Raw genomic sequence first — 18,196 nt, forward strand, 5'->3', positions numbered from 1 at the left:
GTATACACACAAGCGTGTGTGTTTCAATAGACTTTATTTGTTACAACAGTTTTAGCTTCACAGCAAAATTGAGTGGAAAAGTACAGAGAGGCCCCATATACCCCCTGCCACCACCCCCACCCCCACAGTCTTCTCTCCTATCAACGTCCCACGTCAAAGTGGTATGGTTTGTACAATCCATAAACCTGCACTGACACATCATTATCACCCAAAGTCTACAGTTTACATTAGGATTCACTTTTGGTGTTGTACATTTTTTGGGTTGGGAATGACATGTAGCCACCATGAAAGTGTACAGAACGATTTCGCTGCCCTGAGAATCCTCTGTCCTCCACCTATTCCTCTCTCCCTTCCCACTGACCCCTAGAAACCACTTATCTTTTTTACTTTCTCCAGTGATCTTTTCATTCATCTTGAGGTAGTATCTGATTTCCCTCGTGATTTCTTCTTTAATCCATTGGCTGTTTAAGATTGCATCATGGGGTGCCTGGGTGGCTCAGTCTGTAAAACGTCTGACTTCCGCTCGGGTCATGATTTCACGGTTTGTGAGTTCGAGCCCCAGGTCGGACCCTGGGCTGATTGCTCGGAGCCTGGATTCTGCTTCAGATTCTGCATCTTTCCCTCTCTCTGCCCCTCCCATGCTCATGCTCTGTCTGTCTCTGTCTCTCAATAATAAATAAATGTTTAAAAACATTTTTTTAATAAAAAAAGATGGTATCACTTACTTTCCACGTATCTATGAATTTTCCAGTTTTCTCTTTGTGACTGATGTCTAGTTTCATTTCATTGTGTCAGTGAAGATACTTTGTATGATTTCAGTCTTATGGAGTTTATTGAGACTTGTTTGGGAACCTAAAATATAGTCCATGCTGAAGAATATTCTGTGTACAATAGAGAAGAATGAGTATTCTGCTGTTGCTCAGCAGAGTGTCCTATTATTGGGTGAAGTCTGTTAGGTTTAGTTGATTTATAGTGAGTTTTAAGCCCGCTGTTTCCTTACTGATCTTTCATCTAGAAGATCTATCCATCATTGAAAGTAGGGTAGTGAAATCTCAACTATTACTGTGGAAGTTCTATTTCTTCCTTCAATTTTTCATTGAGTGTCATTGCATGCTTTACATATTTGGGGCCTCTTTGGTTTGGTACATATGTTTATAATTGTTATAGCCTCTTAATTGATTATTTTATTAATACATCATGTCTTTGTCTCTTATAATGAAGAAAAAATGTGTATGTAACAAAAATATAGAGAGAATATCTTTCTTTATATATATATATTTTTTTCTTTATATATATATATATTTTCTTTATATATATATATTTTTTTCTTTATATATATATATATATATATATATATATATTTATTTATCCTGAGAGAGACAGAGACAGTGTGAGTGTAGGAGGGGCAGAGAGAGAGGGAGACAGAGAATCCCAAGCAGGCTCTGCACTCTCAGCATGGAGCCCGATGCGGGGCTCAGACTCACCAAAGTGTGAGATTATGACCTGAGCTGAAAGCAAGAGTCAAAGGCTTAACTGACTGAGCCACCCAGGCACCCCTAGAATGTCTTTCTTAAGCCTCTTTTGACTTCTCGTCCATTTTGTCTGAAGCTAGTAGAACTACTCCAGCTACTTTTTTAGTTACTATTTGTATGAAATATAATTTTCCCATTTTTTCACTTTCAACATATTACTGTTTTTGACCTAAAGTTAGTCTTTTGGTAGCCAGTGCACAGGGGAACATGGGTCACGTGGTAGGACCAATAAATAAAGAATAATAAAAAGCAAAAAAAAAAAAAAAAAATAAAGTGAGTCTTCTGGGGGGTACCTGGCTGCCTCCGTTGGAGGAGCACGTGACTCTTGATCTCAGGGTCACGAGTTCGAGCCCCACATTGGGTGTAGAGATCACTTAAATAAATATTTTAAAAAATAAAGTGAGCGTTTTGGAGGCAGTGTATCCTTAATTATTGAGATCCATACTTGACTTTATTTTTTTCTCTATTCCTTAAGCTTTCCAAAATTGATATCATCCCCTTAATAAGATAAATTCCTTAGTCTAAATTCCTTTACTTACCATCTCCAGTTGCCATCATTTATCATTTTGTTTCAGGATTCTTTTTTTTTTTTTTAATTATTTTTTAATATTTATTTATTTTTGAGAGAGAGAGAGAGAGAGAGACAGAGCACGAGCTGGGGAGGGCCAGAGAGAGAGGGAGACACAGAATCTGAAGCAGTTTCCAGGCTCTGAACTGTCCGCACAAAGCCTGACGCAGGACTCAAACTCACAAACTGTGAGATCACGACCTCAGCCAAAGTTGAACACTTAACCGACTGAGCCACCCAGGCGCCCTGTTTCAGGATTCTGGTTAATAAAACAGCAAACATTTAGACAGTATGCATTATGTGCGTGGCACTGCCCTGAGAGCTTTCCTATGTTATTTCCATTAATTCTCACAACACCATTCTCAGGGTGGCACGATTTTTATGGGAAAACTGAGGCAAGGGGCTAAGAAATCTGCCCAAATCATAGGGCCATTAAGTGGCAGTCAGGATTTAAACCCACTCATTCCTGCTACCTCTCAGACAAGCCAATTCTAAAGCTGTTAGGAAAAAAAATAAGCAAGATTACCCAAGAAAAAAATTTAAAACTACAATAATTAAACTTGTGCATTATTTTTTTTAAGTTTATTTATCAAAAGTTGCATGCTCTATTGACTGAGCCAGCCAGGTGCCCCAAACCTCTGCCTTATTAAAATATATATATATCATTGAGGGGTTCCTGCGTGGCTCAGTTGGTTAAGCGCTTAGTCCAACTTCAGCCTAGATTGTGGTCTTGCCGTTCCTGAGTTTGAGCCCCGCATAGGGCTCTGTGCTGACAGCCTGTTTCAGATTCTGTGTCTCCCTGTCTCTCTTCCCCTCCCCCACTCACGCTCTGTCGGTCTCTCTCTCAAACATAAACATTAAAAAACGTGTAAACAGGGGCGCCTGGGTGGCGCAGTCGGTTAAGCGTCCGGCTTCAGCCAGGTCACGATCTCGAGGTCCGTGAGTTCGAGCCCCGCGTCGGGCTCTGGGCTGATGGCTCAGAGCCTGGAGCCTGTTTCCGATTCTGTGTCTCCCTCTCTCTCTGCCCCTCCCCCATTCAGGCTCTGTCTCTCTCTGTCCCAAAAATAAATAAACGTTGAAAAAAAATTAAAAACAAAAAACAAAAACGTGTAAACAAGAAGGGAAAAGCTTTAAAAAATTAAAATAAAATAAACTATCATTGAGACAGAATTAAAAATCCCAATAGAAGCTCAAACCCACCTGAGAACTTGTTATATAATAAAGGTGGCTTTCTGTAACAGCCTAGAAAAAGCGGATTTCAATAAATGGTATTGGAATACTGGCTAATTGGATCCTACTTCATACCTTACCATAAAATAAACTGTAGGTGGATCAAAAGATCTAAACACAAAAAAGTAGAACCAAAAATACCAGACAAAAGCATGACAACGTAATCTTGGAATGGGGAAGGCCTCAGTACAACAAATCCCTAAAAGCCATACAAAAATAGTAAGTTCTACCTAAAATAAACTTATGCCATACAAAATAATACAAAATAATAAATTCTACATAAAATAAACTCATGCTGAAGACCACATACGCAGTCAAAGCCTAAACTGGGTAAGACAGATTTAAGTCACGGACTAAGGACTGATTTCCTTAATGCACAGAGAATTCTTTAAAAAAAATTTTTTTTCAACGTTTATTTATTTTTGGGACAGAGAGAGACAGAGCATGAACGGGGGAGGGGCAGAGAGAGAGAGGGAGACACAGAATCGGAAACAGGCTCCAGGCTCTGAGCCATCAGCCCAGAGCCCGACGCGGGGCTCGAACTCACAGACCGCGAGATCGTGACCTGGCTGAAGTCGGACGCTTAACCGACTGCGCCACCCAGAAGCCCCAGAGAATTCTTAAAGATCATTAAGACCAACCACCTAATAAGGAAAAGGGGCAACGGATAGGGAACAATAGCTTACGGCAAAAGAAAATACAAGCGGCTCTTAAATAAGATGTTCAACCTCAATCATAAAATAAAATCGAAGCCACTTTTTAATTTATCAGTCTGGCAAAATTACAGTATTAATACTGTATTGGTTAAAAAAATACTGTGTTGGCTTCAGCAACTATGTAGGGTTGGGTCTCGTCTTGCTTTAAAAAGATAAGAAAAATCAAAGCCAAATGATTTGTCTCAGGTGTAGGTTACTGACTAGTTCCTAATTTGTTGGACTCCAAAACCCATGTCCTTAATCAATGAACAGCGCTGTTTCCCATACACATTAAGAATTAAAAAGAATTAAAAGAAGGTAACACTTGAGAATTTAGATTAGGGTTTCTCAGTATCACTGCCATGGACGTTTTGGGCAAGGTAATTTGTTGCAGTGGGGAGGGCTGTCCTGTGCATGGGAGAATGTTTAGTGGCATCCTTGACATCTATCCACTAAATACCAATAACACCTATCCTCCACAGCCCCCTACCTGCCAATTTTGACAGCCCCAAATGTCTCCACACATTGCCAAATGACCCCTGGTAAAATTTCCCCGGTTGAGAACCGCTGCCTTAAATATTCCTACCTTCTAATGTAACCAAAGAGATCAAGAAAACAATAATATGCCCAAAGGTAGTCACTGTTGTAATACTGAGAAGCAGAAACATCCAGGGGTGCAATATGGATGAAAGATTTAAAAAAACCATGGCATATCTAGCCAGTGTATTACAGAGTTGTTCACAATGCCCGTATGATGATGGAAACTAGAGAATCAAAAATTGATCCTTTAAAAATACTGGCTACAGGGGCACCTGGGTGGCTCCGTCTGTTAAGCGTCTGACTCTTGATTTCAGCTCAGGTCGTGATCTCAGGGGTTTGTGAGTTTGAGCCCCACCCACATCAGGCTCCACGCACTGACAGTGTGGAACCTGCTTGGGATTCTCTCTCTCCCTCTCTGTGACCTTCCTGCACACACTCTTGCTATAAATAAATAAATAAATTAATTAATTAATTAATTTAGACATGGAGGAAATGTTAACGCATGTTGCTAAGCAAAAACGGCCAGGCTGAAAGTCTACATACGTAGGACTCCAACTACATGACATTCTGGAAAAGGCAAAACTAGGGAGACAGCAAAAAGATCTGTGGTTGCCAGGAGTTACAAGTGGCAGGAGGGATGGGTGAATCTACTCTGTATGACATGTAATGGTGGGCACATGTCATTATAGATTTGTCCAAATTACAAAGAATGTACAATGACAACATTAGTACATTAGTGAACCCTAATGTAAACTATACTTCCGGTGATGACAATAACCAACATCGGGTCATACGTTAGTATGACTATATTACTTTGGCGGGGGGTTGTTGATAGTGGGGGAGGCTGTGCACGCGTGGAGCCAGAGTATATGGGAAGTCTCTGTACTTCTTGCTCAATTTTGCTGTGAACCCACAACTGCTCTAAGAAAGTCTATTTTAAAAAATAAAAATCTTCAGGCTTTAAAACATGTCTGACGTGTTCAAACTTTAGAGAAAACCAGAGTCTTCCCATTATTTATTCAGCTTCTTAGACATGCGATTAAGGACTAGAATGATCTTCCTTTGGCAAAATATGGTTCCATCACCACTGATAACCCAAATTAACGGTGCTGAGTGGCGACTTTAGTAACACATTCTTGTATCAGAGCAGTTAACAGTGAGTGCTAATGGGTCAGCCTGAAATTCAAACCTAGACAAGGCACTTAACACCTCTGATTCCTTAGGTCCATTACTGAGACCTCTGAACTGTCAATTTCATTTCCTTTTTTAAGTAGGCTCCACACCCAATGTGGGGCTTGAACTCACAACCCTGAAATTAAGAGTCGCATGCTCCACTGACTGAGCCAGCTGGGCTGTCTCCCGTGAACTGTCAATTTCTTACTTGCAAAATGGGGTTGTTATCTTAAAAAATGGTAGTCACCTAAAAATGCCTGGGACATAGGGGTCCAAATGTCAAGGGAAAAATAAAACCACAATTGTGTTCTCATGAAAGAACAACTTACATATACGAATCTCAACTAAGTCCAAAATGTATTTTGGCGGTAGTAGGATACGTAATTTTAAGATTCAAACCTCTAGCGTCCAAATTTTCTATAATAAACATGTATTGTTCATACACAGGAGACACTTGTTTTTAGAGAAAGCAAGCGAGTGCACCAGGCTCCATGCTCAGCAAGGAGCCCAACCTGGGGCTCGAACTCCTGACCCTGGGATCATGACTTGAGCCAAAATCGAGTCGGATGCTTAACCAACTGAGCCACCACGCTGCCCCAGGGAACAAACATTTTAAAAACCATAGCACAAAAACTGTAGAAAAGAATATTTTATTGAAACAGTTTCTCAATTAACAATGGACCAAAGTACAATTTGACTCAAACCTGTCCAACCAGCCTCAACCGCTAGTGAAAGAACTCAAACATACAGGATGGGGTGGGGGACCCTTAAGTCTCATATCTGCCAATGTGGCAAAAAAAAAAAAAAAAAAAAAGGAAAAAAGACAAAGGACAGACACAACCAGGTTCCCCCTTGCCCTGGGAGCTGGGTGGCGCTGTGGCTCCTGCTCCAGACGAATACTGGAGGACAGGCTCCCCAACATCGGCATGATGGGTAAAGAGCCTCCATCTTGGCAGAGCAATGCAAGAAAGGCAGGCCAGCCCACACCCTCTTCCTTCACCCACACGGCCTGCCTCAAAGAGGGCGAGGTGGCATTTTTACATTCACGCCATGGTCTCTCCTTCTCCCAGGGTCTTGGGATAGGGGCTCACAGTAGAAAGCACATTTTGGTCAGCCCAGGGGGCCAAGGGACCAGGGAAAGGCCATATCTAGGAGGGCAGAAGACAGAAGAGCAGAGAGGGCCAGGAGTCACAGGGACACGGAGGGACAGGAACAGGGAAGATGCAGACTCTGACAGTGCTCGCAGGATGCTGGCATCCCACGCTGGCCACTCCACATGCTTTCCTGTGTCTGAGAGGCCATAAGTGGGAGCTCCCGGGTTTTCAGACGTCTCTCCCACAGAGGCGGCTGGCTTCCCTTCTTCACGTTCTTGCTGCCTACTCTGGCCACCGCGGGTGGGGATGGATCTAGCTTTACTGCAGCCAGTCCAGATGGAAAGGCTGGGGCAAGAGGCAGACAGCTGCCTTACTCACAACCGGAAGCCAAGGAAACCAGGGGAAGAGTCGTCACCGGGGATGGGGCCTTTTAGGGAAAGACAAGACCTTGGAGGAGGAAAGAGCATAGATAGGCACTCAGAAACCAGACCTGGTAACCAAGGCTCTGTAGACACTGGCCCCTGTAGGGGCGGACTTGGTAGTGGAAGAGGGAAGCAGGGAGGAGGACAGAGAAGACTGGAGACTCTCTAATAGCCCAGGGCATCCCTCTCCCACCTGCCAGGTCCATCGACCCCATCAACAGCCAATCTCTCACCTACCCACAGGCAAAGAATTAAGACATAATAGTGATTTTCCCCAAATGAGGGCCTGGATGGGTAAGGAACCAGGGGTGGGACTGGGAAATAAAACAATTTCAGTTTTTACCACAGAACCACTGCCGAAGGGACTGGTGAGCTGTCCCTTCCTCCCCCTTCTCCACACCTCCAATCAAGGTGAGAGAAAAGGAACCGAAGCCTCTGAAGGCAGGAGCAACCCCTCCCCCGACCCTTGATGTTTAATAAATAGAGGAGGTAGGAGAAGGGGGAGGGGTGAAAGGGGGAGCTGGGGAGATGGTTATAATTCATCATTCTTCAAAGTCCGCTTCTGTCCTGTGGGCTGCTCCTTCTGTTCCGGTTCTGCTGGGAGTGGGGAAGAGCGAAGGAATGCCAGCAGGTGAGACAAAGGTAACTGGCCCCGTTCTGGGCAGATCCTCCCTGCTGGGCCCTACTAGGCTTCCCGGGTGCCCCCAGCCCCATGCTCACCTGCTCCAGGACCTTCTAACTCCAGAGGTTCGGTGTCTGTCTGTTCAGATCCTGTTTTTGGGAGGAAGAGGTTAGCCTCTGCAGAAGGAAGGGACTAATGAAAGGGTTGGCAAACTTTTTCTATAAAAAGACAGATGGTGAACGTTTTAGGGGTTGTGGGCTACACCCGGCTTCTTTGCACAGACATGCTTGTGTGGATATGTAAGAACCTAAAAATGTAAGGGCTGTTCACAGCTTGTGGACCTTCTAGAAACAGGCTGTGCCTGCAAGTCTGCCGACCCCTAGGCTTAGCAATATCCATATTCCCAATCACTTTCTTCAACTCACCAGTCTCTTTCTCAGGTTCTGTAATGGGCTTTGCATCTTCAGTCTGGCCTGGAGGAAAACCAGGGGTAAAATGTAGTCCCAGGAGGGAAAGGAGGCCTTCTTCCTGCCCAGTGGCACCTGGAGCCAGGCACCCTGCCCTCACCTGGTGGAGGGATGACCTTCTCTGCTTGGTCACTGGCACTGGCATTGAGGGGAGGCTCTGCCCGGGTTGCATTCTTGTCCTTGGGTCGGGGCCGGGGCTTGGTAAACTTGGCCTTGTTGAGCAGATACTGCACCTCACGGTCCAGGGCCATCATCTTGGCCTCGATGTCTTTTGAGAGCAACACGGGTTTCTCTGTGGCGGGAAGCTTGGCCTGCTCGGCCATGGTCGCATTCTTCCAGGCCTGTGGGTGAGCCCAGGACAGGCTCAGAGCTAGCCCTGGAGAGGGTAGGTTATCTCTGGCCTGGATGAAATACACCCCAGACCTGCCCCAGGCTCTTCCCTCAGATGGCAAACCACTCCACTACTCCTGGCTGTCAGCCCCACGATGGTAAGCAGACTCTTCAGAATGGCATCTGAGGATCCCCACAAAGGAGTCCCAAACTCATAACCATGTCTGTGGCTTACAATACTAGGGACCAACTACAGCTGAAGCTCTTGATTGATTATTCCCTGGTCTCTCCACTTCTGAGCTCTGGCTCAGTATCACTCTCCACACACCCAAAAGGAAGAGTTTCGGCCTCCTGTGACAAGTCTTCCCTGGCTCACCTCCTGAGTGCAGCTCAAGCCCCAGCTGTTTGGAGCAGCTGCTCTAACCTCATAGGGATGGGCTCTGCTGCTCTTGCAGTCTGACAAAACTCATGGCCATGACCCTTGCTTGGGGCTAATCACACGTGGCCTCAAATGTAAATGCCTTCCGCCTTCCCGATTAGCTGCCGGGCCAGGAGGCAGCAGCTGCTGAACCCCGGTTTCTCGGCATCTCCTCTCTGCCCAGCATAGCACACCTTGCCAGGTGAGCATCCCAGTAAGTGTTCATGCAGGGATTACCCAGGTCTCGTTGATGACTTTCTCTAGCGTTGTCATCTCCACCTCAGTGAAGATCTGTTCCATCTCTGGGATGAGCCGGGCGCCCCTGTAAGCCAGGAAGGAGATGGTGAGCCCAGGGGAGAGAGGGATCTGGGGTGTGGGCATGGGGCACGGGAAGCTGATGGACCTCCAGGCTTGGCAGGACCGAATAAGGAAGAAAATCGAAGGGGCTGCTCACTTGAGGAACATGCTGGAATGGTTGAGGAGATTATCAAGGGCAGCCAGCCGTTCGGGCCACTTCTTGCGCTCTTCTACCCGAAAAAACAACCCGTGGCATAGCTTCCTCAGCTCAGTCAGCTTCTCCTTCAGCATCTGACGGATGCAGGGTGGGAGTGGGCAGAGGGGGTTGAAGGGATGAGAGCCTGGCCCTGGAGCCGACCCCGCGTCCTTCTCCTGGCCTCACACCCCAGCTCTCCTCACCTTCTCTGACCTTCTGCCTGTAAAGAGCAAAGCGAGGGCTCCCATCCCACCCACCACGTCCCGGGAAGCCGCTTACCACTGTGGTGGCCCCAAAGCCCTCGTCCTCCAGCCAGGCAGAGGCAGCGCCGAGTTTCCCAGAGATCTCCTCGCGCTGCTCCTCTGTGGACACTTCCTGGTACTCGGGCTGGTACAGTTTGTCCTAGAGAGGTGCACACGGGCCCAAGCATGCACCGAACCCCAAGAGCAGGGCTCACAGAGGCAGACCCTCCTCAGACACAGGTCCCGGGGCAGCTGTGTCTCCCAGCCCACCAACCTGGGTCTCAAAGATAAAAGCTTCCAAGCTGTTGGCAGCCTTCTCCCGTTCCTGCTTCTCTAAGTCTCGGGACGTCAAGTCTTGAAGTCTGTGGGATGACAGAAGCAAGCATGAGGGAGAGAGCATGTTGACCTCAGACCCTGGGGCAGACGGCTCTCCCTCCCATGGGTGCCACTGCCCTTACCACCCTGTGCGTGCACTCTCTCTCTCTCTCTCTCTCTCACACACACACACACACACACACACACACGCGTGTGCACAAGCCTCTACTCACTTTTGCACTGAGTGGGCCAGCTCATCCTCGGGCAAGTCAGGCAGGTCCAGAACCACCAGCTCCACCCCAATCTCCTCTACCATTCTTTGCTTCCGGGCAGGCTTCTGCTTCTTTTCTTCCTCTGGGGCTGGAGGGGCAGCCTCAGACCCTGCCTCCTTTTTCTCATTCGGTTTCTGGTGGGGGAAAGAAACGAGGAGGTCAGGGGAAGCTCAGGCCCTTCTATTCCCCACAGGCAGGCATCTATTCCCTTTGCCTCCGGCTCACCTGGGCCTCAGGCTTTTCCTCGTTTTCTTTTTCTGTGGCCTTTTCTTCCTCAGGAACCGCAGCCTCCTTCGGCTCAGTGGGTGGGGGCGGCGAGGTGTCCTCCACTGGGGCCTCCGCCTCCTCCTTGAGCTCCGCTTGCTCTCCAGGCTCATCCTTGCTCCCCTCAGCAGGGCTCTCCTCTTCCTCCTGGGAAACACGAGGTCCCCAGCAGAGCCTATGGATGAATCGCTCAGCCGGCAACGCCAAATCCCCCAGGCTCTGCTGCGAAGGGGCCTGCTGCTCCCAGCACAGCCTGGGGACAGGCAGATGACCATACGGTAACAGGCTGTGCAGACTACGGCAGGCAGTCTGGTCGGAGGAGCAGTGCTTCGAGATGAAGGGAATGTGCCCTGGAGCCCGAGCACAGGGACAGCTCAGGGTCCAGAGGAGGGTATGGTTCACTCGGCAAGGGCCCGGGGAAAGCGGGGAGGGCGGGGGTCTAGTCAGTCCTAGGCAGCTGGAATGCCTGCCCCAATCCCTCCCTGCCTCTGTTGCTACTACCCGGCCCCGTTCACCACCCTCCAAGCTCCCCTGGCTCCGTGCTGGCCTTACCTGGACAGTGTCTGTACCATTCTCTTTAGTGTCTGGTGTGGTACCACCTCCAAACAGGCTGGAGATGGTGTTGCCAAGTTCTAGGAGGAAGAAAACCCAAAGACTCAAAGGGGCCACAGCAGTGACACCACCTCCTTGCCTAAGGGCAAGGCCTGCCCGCCTCCCCCAAAGGCACACAAGTGCATCCTCTCTCTCTCTCTCTCTCTCTCTCTCTCTCACACACACACACACACACACACACACACTCATCTTACTGGTCAAGGTAGATTCCTCCTCTGGGCTGTCCTCCACCAATGTCTCAAACACAGACTCCACCTAGAAACAGGGATTCGAGGTGACGAGACGCACACGCTAACCCACCTCGTCCCCACAAACGTCCTGCCACGGTGGGTGTCTACTCACACACATCCACACGACCCGTGGCGGTGCTGGCCTATTCCCTCACCCGCCTTCTTCTAAGGGATCTTGAATCAAGTCATCACTACCCCCCTGGATTATGAGCCCTCCTGAGGACTGGGTCATAGCTCCTTCTTTCCCTCACGGCCTTGCACTTCTCCACTTGACAACAGAATGGGCCGTGATTTCCCACGGTACCTTCTAAAAGATGTTAACCCCCAGAACTACTTTTTTTTTTTTTAAGTAGGCTTCATGTCCATCGTGGAGCCCAGCACAGGGCCTGAACCCACAACCGCGAGATCAAGACATGAGCTGAAACCAAGAGTTGGACTCTTAACTGACTGAGCAACCCTGGCGCGCGCCACCCCCCCCAACCGCCCAGCCCCGAACCATTCTTTGAGAACGGATTACTTGGCCATTCTACAGATCCTGAAATTTACAACATCTGTAACTTTTTATAGGCCCTGACCCACCAGGTCCCTGGTTAACTGTGTTTAGAGCCAGGACTTATCCACCTCCATAAACCTTTCTCGCTTATCATGTTCTAATACCAGGTGGAACCGCTCTACAAAGGCTGGTGGGGCCTGGACCCTTGCCCGGCACCCACGGTCTCATTCTGCTCTCACCCTGATGAGGCTGAGCACGCCACTCTCATCCAGGTTGAAGTGAGCCTTGATGCCCTTAGACTCGTAGTCGGGATACTTCTTGAAGCTCTCACCCACACCTTTCAGCTTCACTGTGGTCAAATTCTGGGAGCCAAATACCCTGGTTGGGGAGGAGAGAGCAAGTCCAGGGAACTCAGCCAGCCAGCCTCCAGCCTTTGACTACAAGGCCTCCCGGCACGAAATGTTGGGCCCTCCAGAGAAAATGCTCACCCCAATCCTGACCGCACAGCCCGCTTCCCCCTGTCAGCCCCGTGGCCCCAGATCCTCCCTTCTGGAGCCCCCACCTCGCCCCACCCTCTCACCGAAGATCCTCGGGCCCCAGGAAGCCCAGGTCACCGTAGTTGATGTGGAAGTTAAAGTCATGGTTGTAGCGGTTAAAGGTGATGACTTTGCGTTGAGGGTAGGGCCCCATTCGGGAGAAGAGAACACGCTTATTGTGCTTCAGGCTGCGAACCCCAGGCTCCTCCTCCACCTCTCTTGTGAACTCCACCTACACAGCAGGCAGAGAGGAAGCACACTGGAGAGCCAGAGCAGATTCTGGGGTAAGGGTACGTGGAGACCGTCAACTGGCAGAAAACAGGGGTACAGGCTACGGCAGACGAGAGAAACCACCCTCGGTGAGGTGATCAGACAGGCCTACTCACCAGGATGGGGTAGATCACCGCATCTCGCACTACAAACGGCTTCACCTTGAAGGCTTTACTGAGCGCGGCTGCCTGGTACACAGCCCCCATAGCAGCTGCTTCGTCTGCGTTGATGTTCTTCCCCAGTTCCTCCCTGCAAAAGTCCTGCGCTTCAGCACGTCTACTCTGGAGCACCCAGCCTGGTCGCCCTCTCCGCAGCCCTGGCCCCAATGCCTCAGCGCCCACACTCACTTGCCCACAGCCTTCAACAGCACCTCCTGAACTTTGGGGACCCGAGTGGCCCCACCAACCAGGATCACCTGCTCAACCTCATCCTACAGAGAATGGGAAACGGAACGGCACATCATTAGCCCTCCTCCTCGGCACCGACGCATCCGGTGACATTCCCGCCCCCTCCCCCCTGCCACCTAACCACTTTCTATCCCACATGCCCCCCACTCCACGCCCACATCTCACTACCCCCTCACCAAATTCATTTCGGCACTCTGGAGGGCCTGCTGCACAGGCCCGGGCACCCGCTCAAATAAATCTGCACACAACTCTTCAAACTCCGCACGGGTCACTTTCGCCTTGAAGTCCACATCATCCATCAGGCCCTCGATCTAGGAGGAGGATGGCGCAAGTCAGAGCGCCCACCCAGGTCCTCCTCTTTGGGGGGGCAGGTCAGAAATCGAGGGAATTGGACTTTGGGAGAATGGTAGGAGGCCTGGGAAGAGGGATGGGCCACACCGCACACCAGGGGCCTAGCTCTGGATGGGGAATATTTGCCCTCGACCAGCCATGAGTGGGCACCTGTGCCATGTGATCAGCGTTGGCACTCAGGACCGTTTTGAGTCGATTCGCCTCCCGTAGCAGCTTGGCCATGGCACGGGGGTTCTCCCGCACATCCTTAGCTCCCTGGCCCTTCCGCTGCTTGTTGAAAAGCCTTGCCAGGTGCTCACGCAGCCGGAGTTCCATCTCCAAGCCCCCCAGGGTGCGGTCAAATCTATCCAGGGAAAAGAGAGAAAAAGCGTGAGGAACACACAGTGTCCCTTCATCGACCTAGGAACCTCACCTTCCTCCCACGTGGCTGACACCTCAGTGGCAGTTCACGTGCGTATCCAATCCACCGTACTTACTGGGCATTGACTATCTGTTTGTCTCTGGAGATGCAATTAACAGCAAACAGACAGGGAACCTGCTGTCAAGGAGCTTACAGTCTAGCATCGAACAATTACACGAAAAAAAATGCCAACCACCCCGAGTTATAAGGGAGACAGACAACAGCGTTAGAAGACGTAGAAGGGAAATGCCCCCTATTTACAGACGCCATAGAAAGTTCTGTGGAGATGTGATGCCTGAGCTGAAACCTGCAGGATTGAGTGGAGTTAATGGGTTGAAGAGAGAACAACCCTAGATGAAGGGAACAGTGTGCATAAAGACCCTGAGGTGAGAAACAGCCCAATGAATAAGTTCCAAAGGACAGGCATGGTAGAACTCAAAAAGCAAAGGCTCTGGGTAGAGACAAAAGGCAGGAGTCAGAGCTTTCACAGGCCACGATAAAGGTCTGGAACCACTAAGGTTTTTTTTTTTTTTTTTCCTTTGAAAGAGAAAGCTGGCGAGAATGCGGGCACGTGCGAGAGCAGAGGAGAGGGGCAGAGAGAGAATCTTAAGCAGGCTCCAGAGCCAAAATCAAGAGTCCGACGTTCAACCGACTAAGCCATCCAGGCACCCTGCCACTGAAGGCTTTTAAAGAAATAGACTATAATCAGGTTGGCATTTTGAAAACAACCTTCTGGCTACAATGTGGAGAAAGAACTAGAGGGGGGCCACAGTGAAGACAGGGAGACCTTCTATCGTGACCCTGCAGGTCAGAGATGATGGCAGCTGGGACTAGAGTGGTGGAGGAAGAGCCACACAGAAAAGAACGGCTCAGAAAACCAGACCACGTCACCAGTAAGTACGCTGAAAGTGACAAGAACAAGCAAATGACCGCATCTGACATTGCGCATGGTCGGTAGCCCTACGGATTTCCTAAGTAATAGCTCTCGGTAAGTTCCCTGCCTTTCAATCTTCCCAAACTGTCCCCTTCTCTCTCCATCTTCCCCCGGTTCTTCCAAGAGGTACCCTACAGTGACCGATGCTTCAGGAGAACGTTCGTGCAGGGAGCAGGAAAAGGAGGCAGCTGCCCCTCCAAGAAGAAACCCCCGACCCGAGGGTGTCTCAGCAAGTACCCACTTACCCCACTCCCCGGATCTGCAGCTGTGGCTGCATCCCCGCCTCCTTAGTCTTCACCGTCTGGTAGGTGACAATGGTGCACACGGTGCTGCCAGAGCCCATGTCATAGAACATGACGTTCTGTGGAGACACCGAGACAACTGTCACGGAAACCTTCTCTAACTCCAAGGTGCTGTATCGACTCTCCACTGAAAGCCGAAAAGCCCCAACGCTGGCCGAGAGGGGCCTGGTGTTGCATTCTGTCAAGGGCTAGTCGTGCAAACGAGATGCAAAACAGAGTCAAGTGGTCTCCGTCGTCACAGCCAGCCAGCCTCCAAGTCCGGTGAGAAGTTCCTCCCCAGCTCACCTGGGCAGTGGTGTTGATATCTTTCCGGCGGAAGACGCCGTAGCTGAGGGCGGTGGCGGTGTTGTCATTGATGAGCTGTAGCACTTTGAGGCCAGCCATGCGAGCCGCCTGCAGCACAGCTCGGCGCTCGGCCTGATTGAAGAAGGCTGGCACGGTGATCACTGCATCCTTGATGGGCTGCTCTACAGAGGGCAACAGACCAGGGTTCCCACCAGCTCCATACTCAGACGACCCTTTCCGAGTCTTGCTACTAGTGACCTTCTGGGCCAAGTAACTCTTTGCTGTGTGGGGCTATTCTGTGCATTGTAGGATCTCGGGCAGCATCCCTGGCTTCTGCTCATTAGATGCCAGTAGCAGCTCCCCAGTTGTGACAACCAAAGATGTCTTCAAATATGGCTGGCTGTTCCCTGGGAGGCAAAACTGTCCCACTGAGACCCTAGGGAACCTGGCCACCGCTGGCCCCACCTGAGACACTCACCTGCAAAATCTTCAGCCAGGGAACGTGAGTAATTGAGAACCATGCCCAGTACCTCCTCAGGTGAGAACTGTAGCTGCCTGTGGGGAGGGGATGAGTTAAAGGCAAGGACAACCATGAGCAGGGGAGCCCACCAGGCCCACTGAGCCCACTGTCCCCAGCACAAGACTCACGGACTGATCTGGAAGTGCACAGTCTGCCTCTGTGGGTCAAAGCCTAGCTCATGCTCTGGAAAACGGGCTCTGTAAAGGGCCACATGGGGGTTTCCCTCCTGCTTCCCCAAGAGGTGCTGGAAGTAACGCAGTGTCGCCTTTGGATTCTTGATGGCCTGAGAACAGATAAATAAGGAATATGGCGTGAGGTTCCCAAGTCCACCATCACCTACCTCTCACATCAGAGGCTGGTAAGAGAACAGGCTCTGGGGTCTGACATCTCTTTTCTGCCCATCGCTTATGGGAAGGGGGTGGGCTGTTAGCTCACCATGCTTGCTGCACTGTCTCCAAAGAATCTTTCATTTTCTTTCAGGGTCACAGTCACTGGGGTTTTCCTCCGGGATTCCCTGAAAAAAAGAGACACAGGGCCCAGGTGCCTACAGCAGGATGTGGATTCAGGAGCCTCAACACCCCAAATACAATCACTTAGACACCAGCCTGTTGTGGGCCCTAGCAAGAACACACACGGGCTTGGAGCACAGACTTCCCTCTTCCCCACCCCTGACACTGGGGCCGCCCTCACTTGTTCAAGACAATTTCCATGGGCACTCCGGGTTTGACGATGGCCACCTTCATGGACTCGCTGCCCAGGTCCACAGACATCACTGCCAGCGTGTCTGAAAAAGAAAGAGATTTGTTGATTACCCCCTGTTCCCCAACACTCCTGAGTCCCCTCTAACCAAAGCACTTCACCCTCCAAAGAGAAGGAAAGATAGCAAAGATAAAACCCTAGGTTCAGCAACTCAAGAGTCCAACTTCCAACTAAAAGCCTCCTCTCCCACCATAGTTCATTCATCAATTCTTCTTTTGAGCCCACTACCGGGGTACATACCACTCAGTGCCAACAGATCTGCCAAGAGCACAGCCATCAAGGCCCAACAGGCTAGCCTCCTCGGCCTCTGCCTCCTGACGGTGGCTGCCATTGTGCCTCTGAGGGAGGAGAAAAACAACACTTGTAACCGGATGCCCTGAGTGAAGAAGACAGAAACTCATCCCAGTACAGAGAAGCTTTAAGATTCATACTCCACCGTCACCAGGGGGCAAAGGGGCCTACATCCCCCTCCCCGCCTTCCTGATAGGGACCCAGCACTCTAATCACACAAAGGGTCCTGGGCTCCATCCACCACATCCCTAAACAGGGAAGGTACCGGGACAGGAGAAAGGAGACCAGAGCCTTCCGTCCACGGCATAGGCTGTAACTGGCTCACCCTAGCACTGCCCCTGCTGTTAGACACCTGGGGTGCGGCCAGGGATCCCCGCCCAGGGCTCAACTGCCTCCCTACACCTGGAGCTCCCCCGCTGGCGGGGAAAGCCAGGCCGGGTCTGGACGGGAACTGAGAAGTGGTGACGTTGGAGGCTGGGATGTTAGAAGGGCCTGTCTCCTCCTCGGTATCCTTTCGGGTTGTCCCGCCCGCCGCCCGTTCTCCATCCCAACCCCCCGCCCCGCTGCCTACACAGACGCCGTGCCTGCAACGGTAAGATTCCTCGCCGGGCAGGTACCGAGTCCCCTGAGTTCACCTAAGCGTCACCTGGCGAAGGCGGCGGCTCCCACCCCCGGAAACGCGGCCCGGCCCTCCCCTAAAGCGTGGGGGCGCCCCGGGACCGAGCTGCGGGGTCAAGCGCACCGGCGTCCGTGCGGCCCTTGCTCCCGCTACCGACCCGCCCCCGGAGCTAGCACGTTGCCTCTCCTAGGAGGGGTGGCCGGCTCCCATCGCCATCCCCAACCCCGTTACCGCTTGCCTGCGCTCCTGCGGCCCCAGCTCTGGGACAAACGCGGCGGCGGACGTACCCACGAGGCCGGCAGGGCGCCCCCAAGCCCGCGCCCTTCACAACTCCCCTCGGTTTGCAAACTGTTACATTAGCCACCAATCTCTCCGCGGCGTCTCGCGCACCAGCCGGCCCCGGACGCGGCGCGCGCTCATTGGAGCCTCGGCCGCCCGGCCCTGCGCCGCGCGCCGGGCCCCGCCCCCATCGCCGCGGCGCGCGCTCCCATTGGGCCACGTCCTAGGCCC

At 50.8% G+C, this 18,196-nt stretch overlaps 1 protein-coding gene across 13 annotated transcripts; it reads right to left on the reverse strand.

Moving 5' to 3' along the window:
• Nucleotides 1-6,372: 6,372 nt before the first annotated feature.
• Nucleotides 6,373-18,147, reverse strand: HYOU1 (hypoxia up-regulated 1). Of its 13 annotated transcripts, none has more exons than XM_043579570.1 (26): nucleotides 17,925-18,147; nucleotides 17,017-17,114; nucleotides 16,708-16,801; nucleotides 16,453-16,531; nucleotides 16,146-16,300; nucleotides 15,976-16,052; nucleotides 15,498-15,679; nucleotides 15,156-15,271; nucleotides 13,727-13,919; nucleotides 13,402-13,536; nucleotides 13,166-13,248; nucleotides 12,935-13,067; nucleotides 12,593-12,780; nucleotides 12,252-12,390; nucleotides 11,484-11,544; nucleotides 11,230-11,309; nucleotides 10,639-10,824; nucleotides 10,375-10,547; nucleotides 10,101-10,188; nucleotides 9,864-9,986; nucleotides 9,546-9,679; nucleotides 9,329-9,413; nucleotides 8,444-8,684; nucleotides 8,302-8,349; nucleotides 7,975-8,025; nucleotides 6,373-7,848 (listed from the first exon to the last, which is right to left on the reverse strand). In XM_043579570.1, the coding sequence occupies exons 2-26, from the start codon at nucleotides 17,105-17,107 to the stop codon at nucleotides 7,787-7,789; spliced, it is 2,997 nt and encodes a 998-aa protein (XP_043435505.1). In that variant the 5' UTR covers nucleotides 17,108-17,114; nucleotides 17,925-18,147; the 3' UTR covers nucleotides 6,373-7,786. The 13 variants fall into 13 exon arrangements, with proteins under 13 accessions (XP_043435505.1, XP_043435496.1, XP_043435500.1 ...); XM_043579561.1 differs by having other exon boundaries at nucleotides 6,373-7,851; nucleotides 7,975-8,052; nucleotides 17,918-18,108; XM_043579565.1 differs by having other exon boundaries at nucleotides 6,373-7,851; nucleotides 17,925-18,107.
• Nucleotides 18,148-18,196: the final 49 nt, after the last annotated feature.

This window comes from Prionailurus bengalensis, chromosome D1 (genome assembly GCF_016509475.1).
Source record: "Prionailurus bengalensis isolate Pbe53 chromosome D1, Fcat_Pben_1.1_paternal_pri, whole genome shotgun sequence".
NCBI lineage: Eukaryota > Metazoa > Chordata > Mammalia > Carnivora > Felidae > Prionailurus > Prionailurus bengalensis.

Excerpts from the sequence above, each read along its gene's own strand:
- HYOU1 (XM_043579561.1), bottom strand. The coding sequence starts at position 17,107 with ATGGCAGCCACCGTCAGGAGGCAGAGGCCGAGGAGGCTAGCCTGTTGG. Across the intron at positions 13,068-13,165 it reads CTGTTGAAGGCTGTGGGCAA|GGAGGAACTGGGGAAGAACA; the intron begins GTGAGTGTGGGC and ends GGACTTTTGCAG. Across the intron at positions 11,310-11,483 it reads GGAGGAATCTACCTTGACCA|AACTTGGCAACACCATCTCC; the intron begins GTAAGATGAGTG and ends TCTTCCTCCTAG.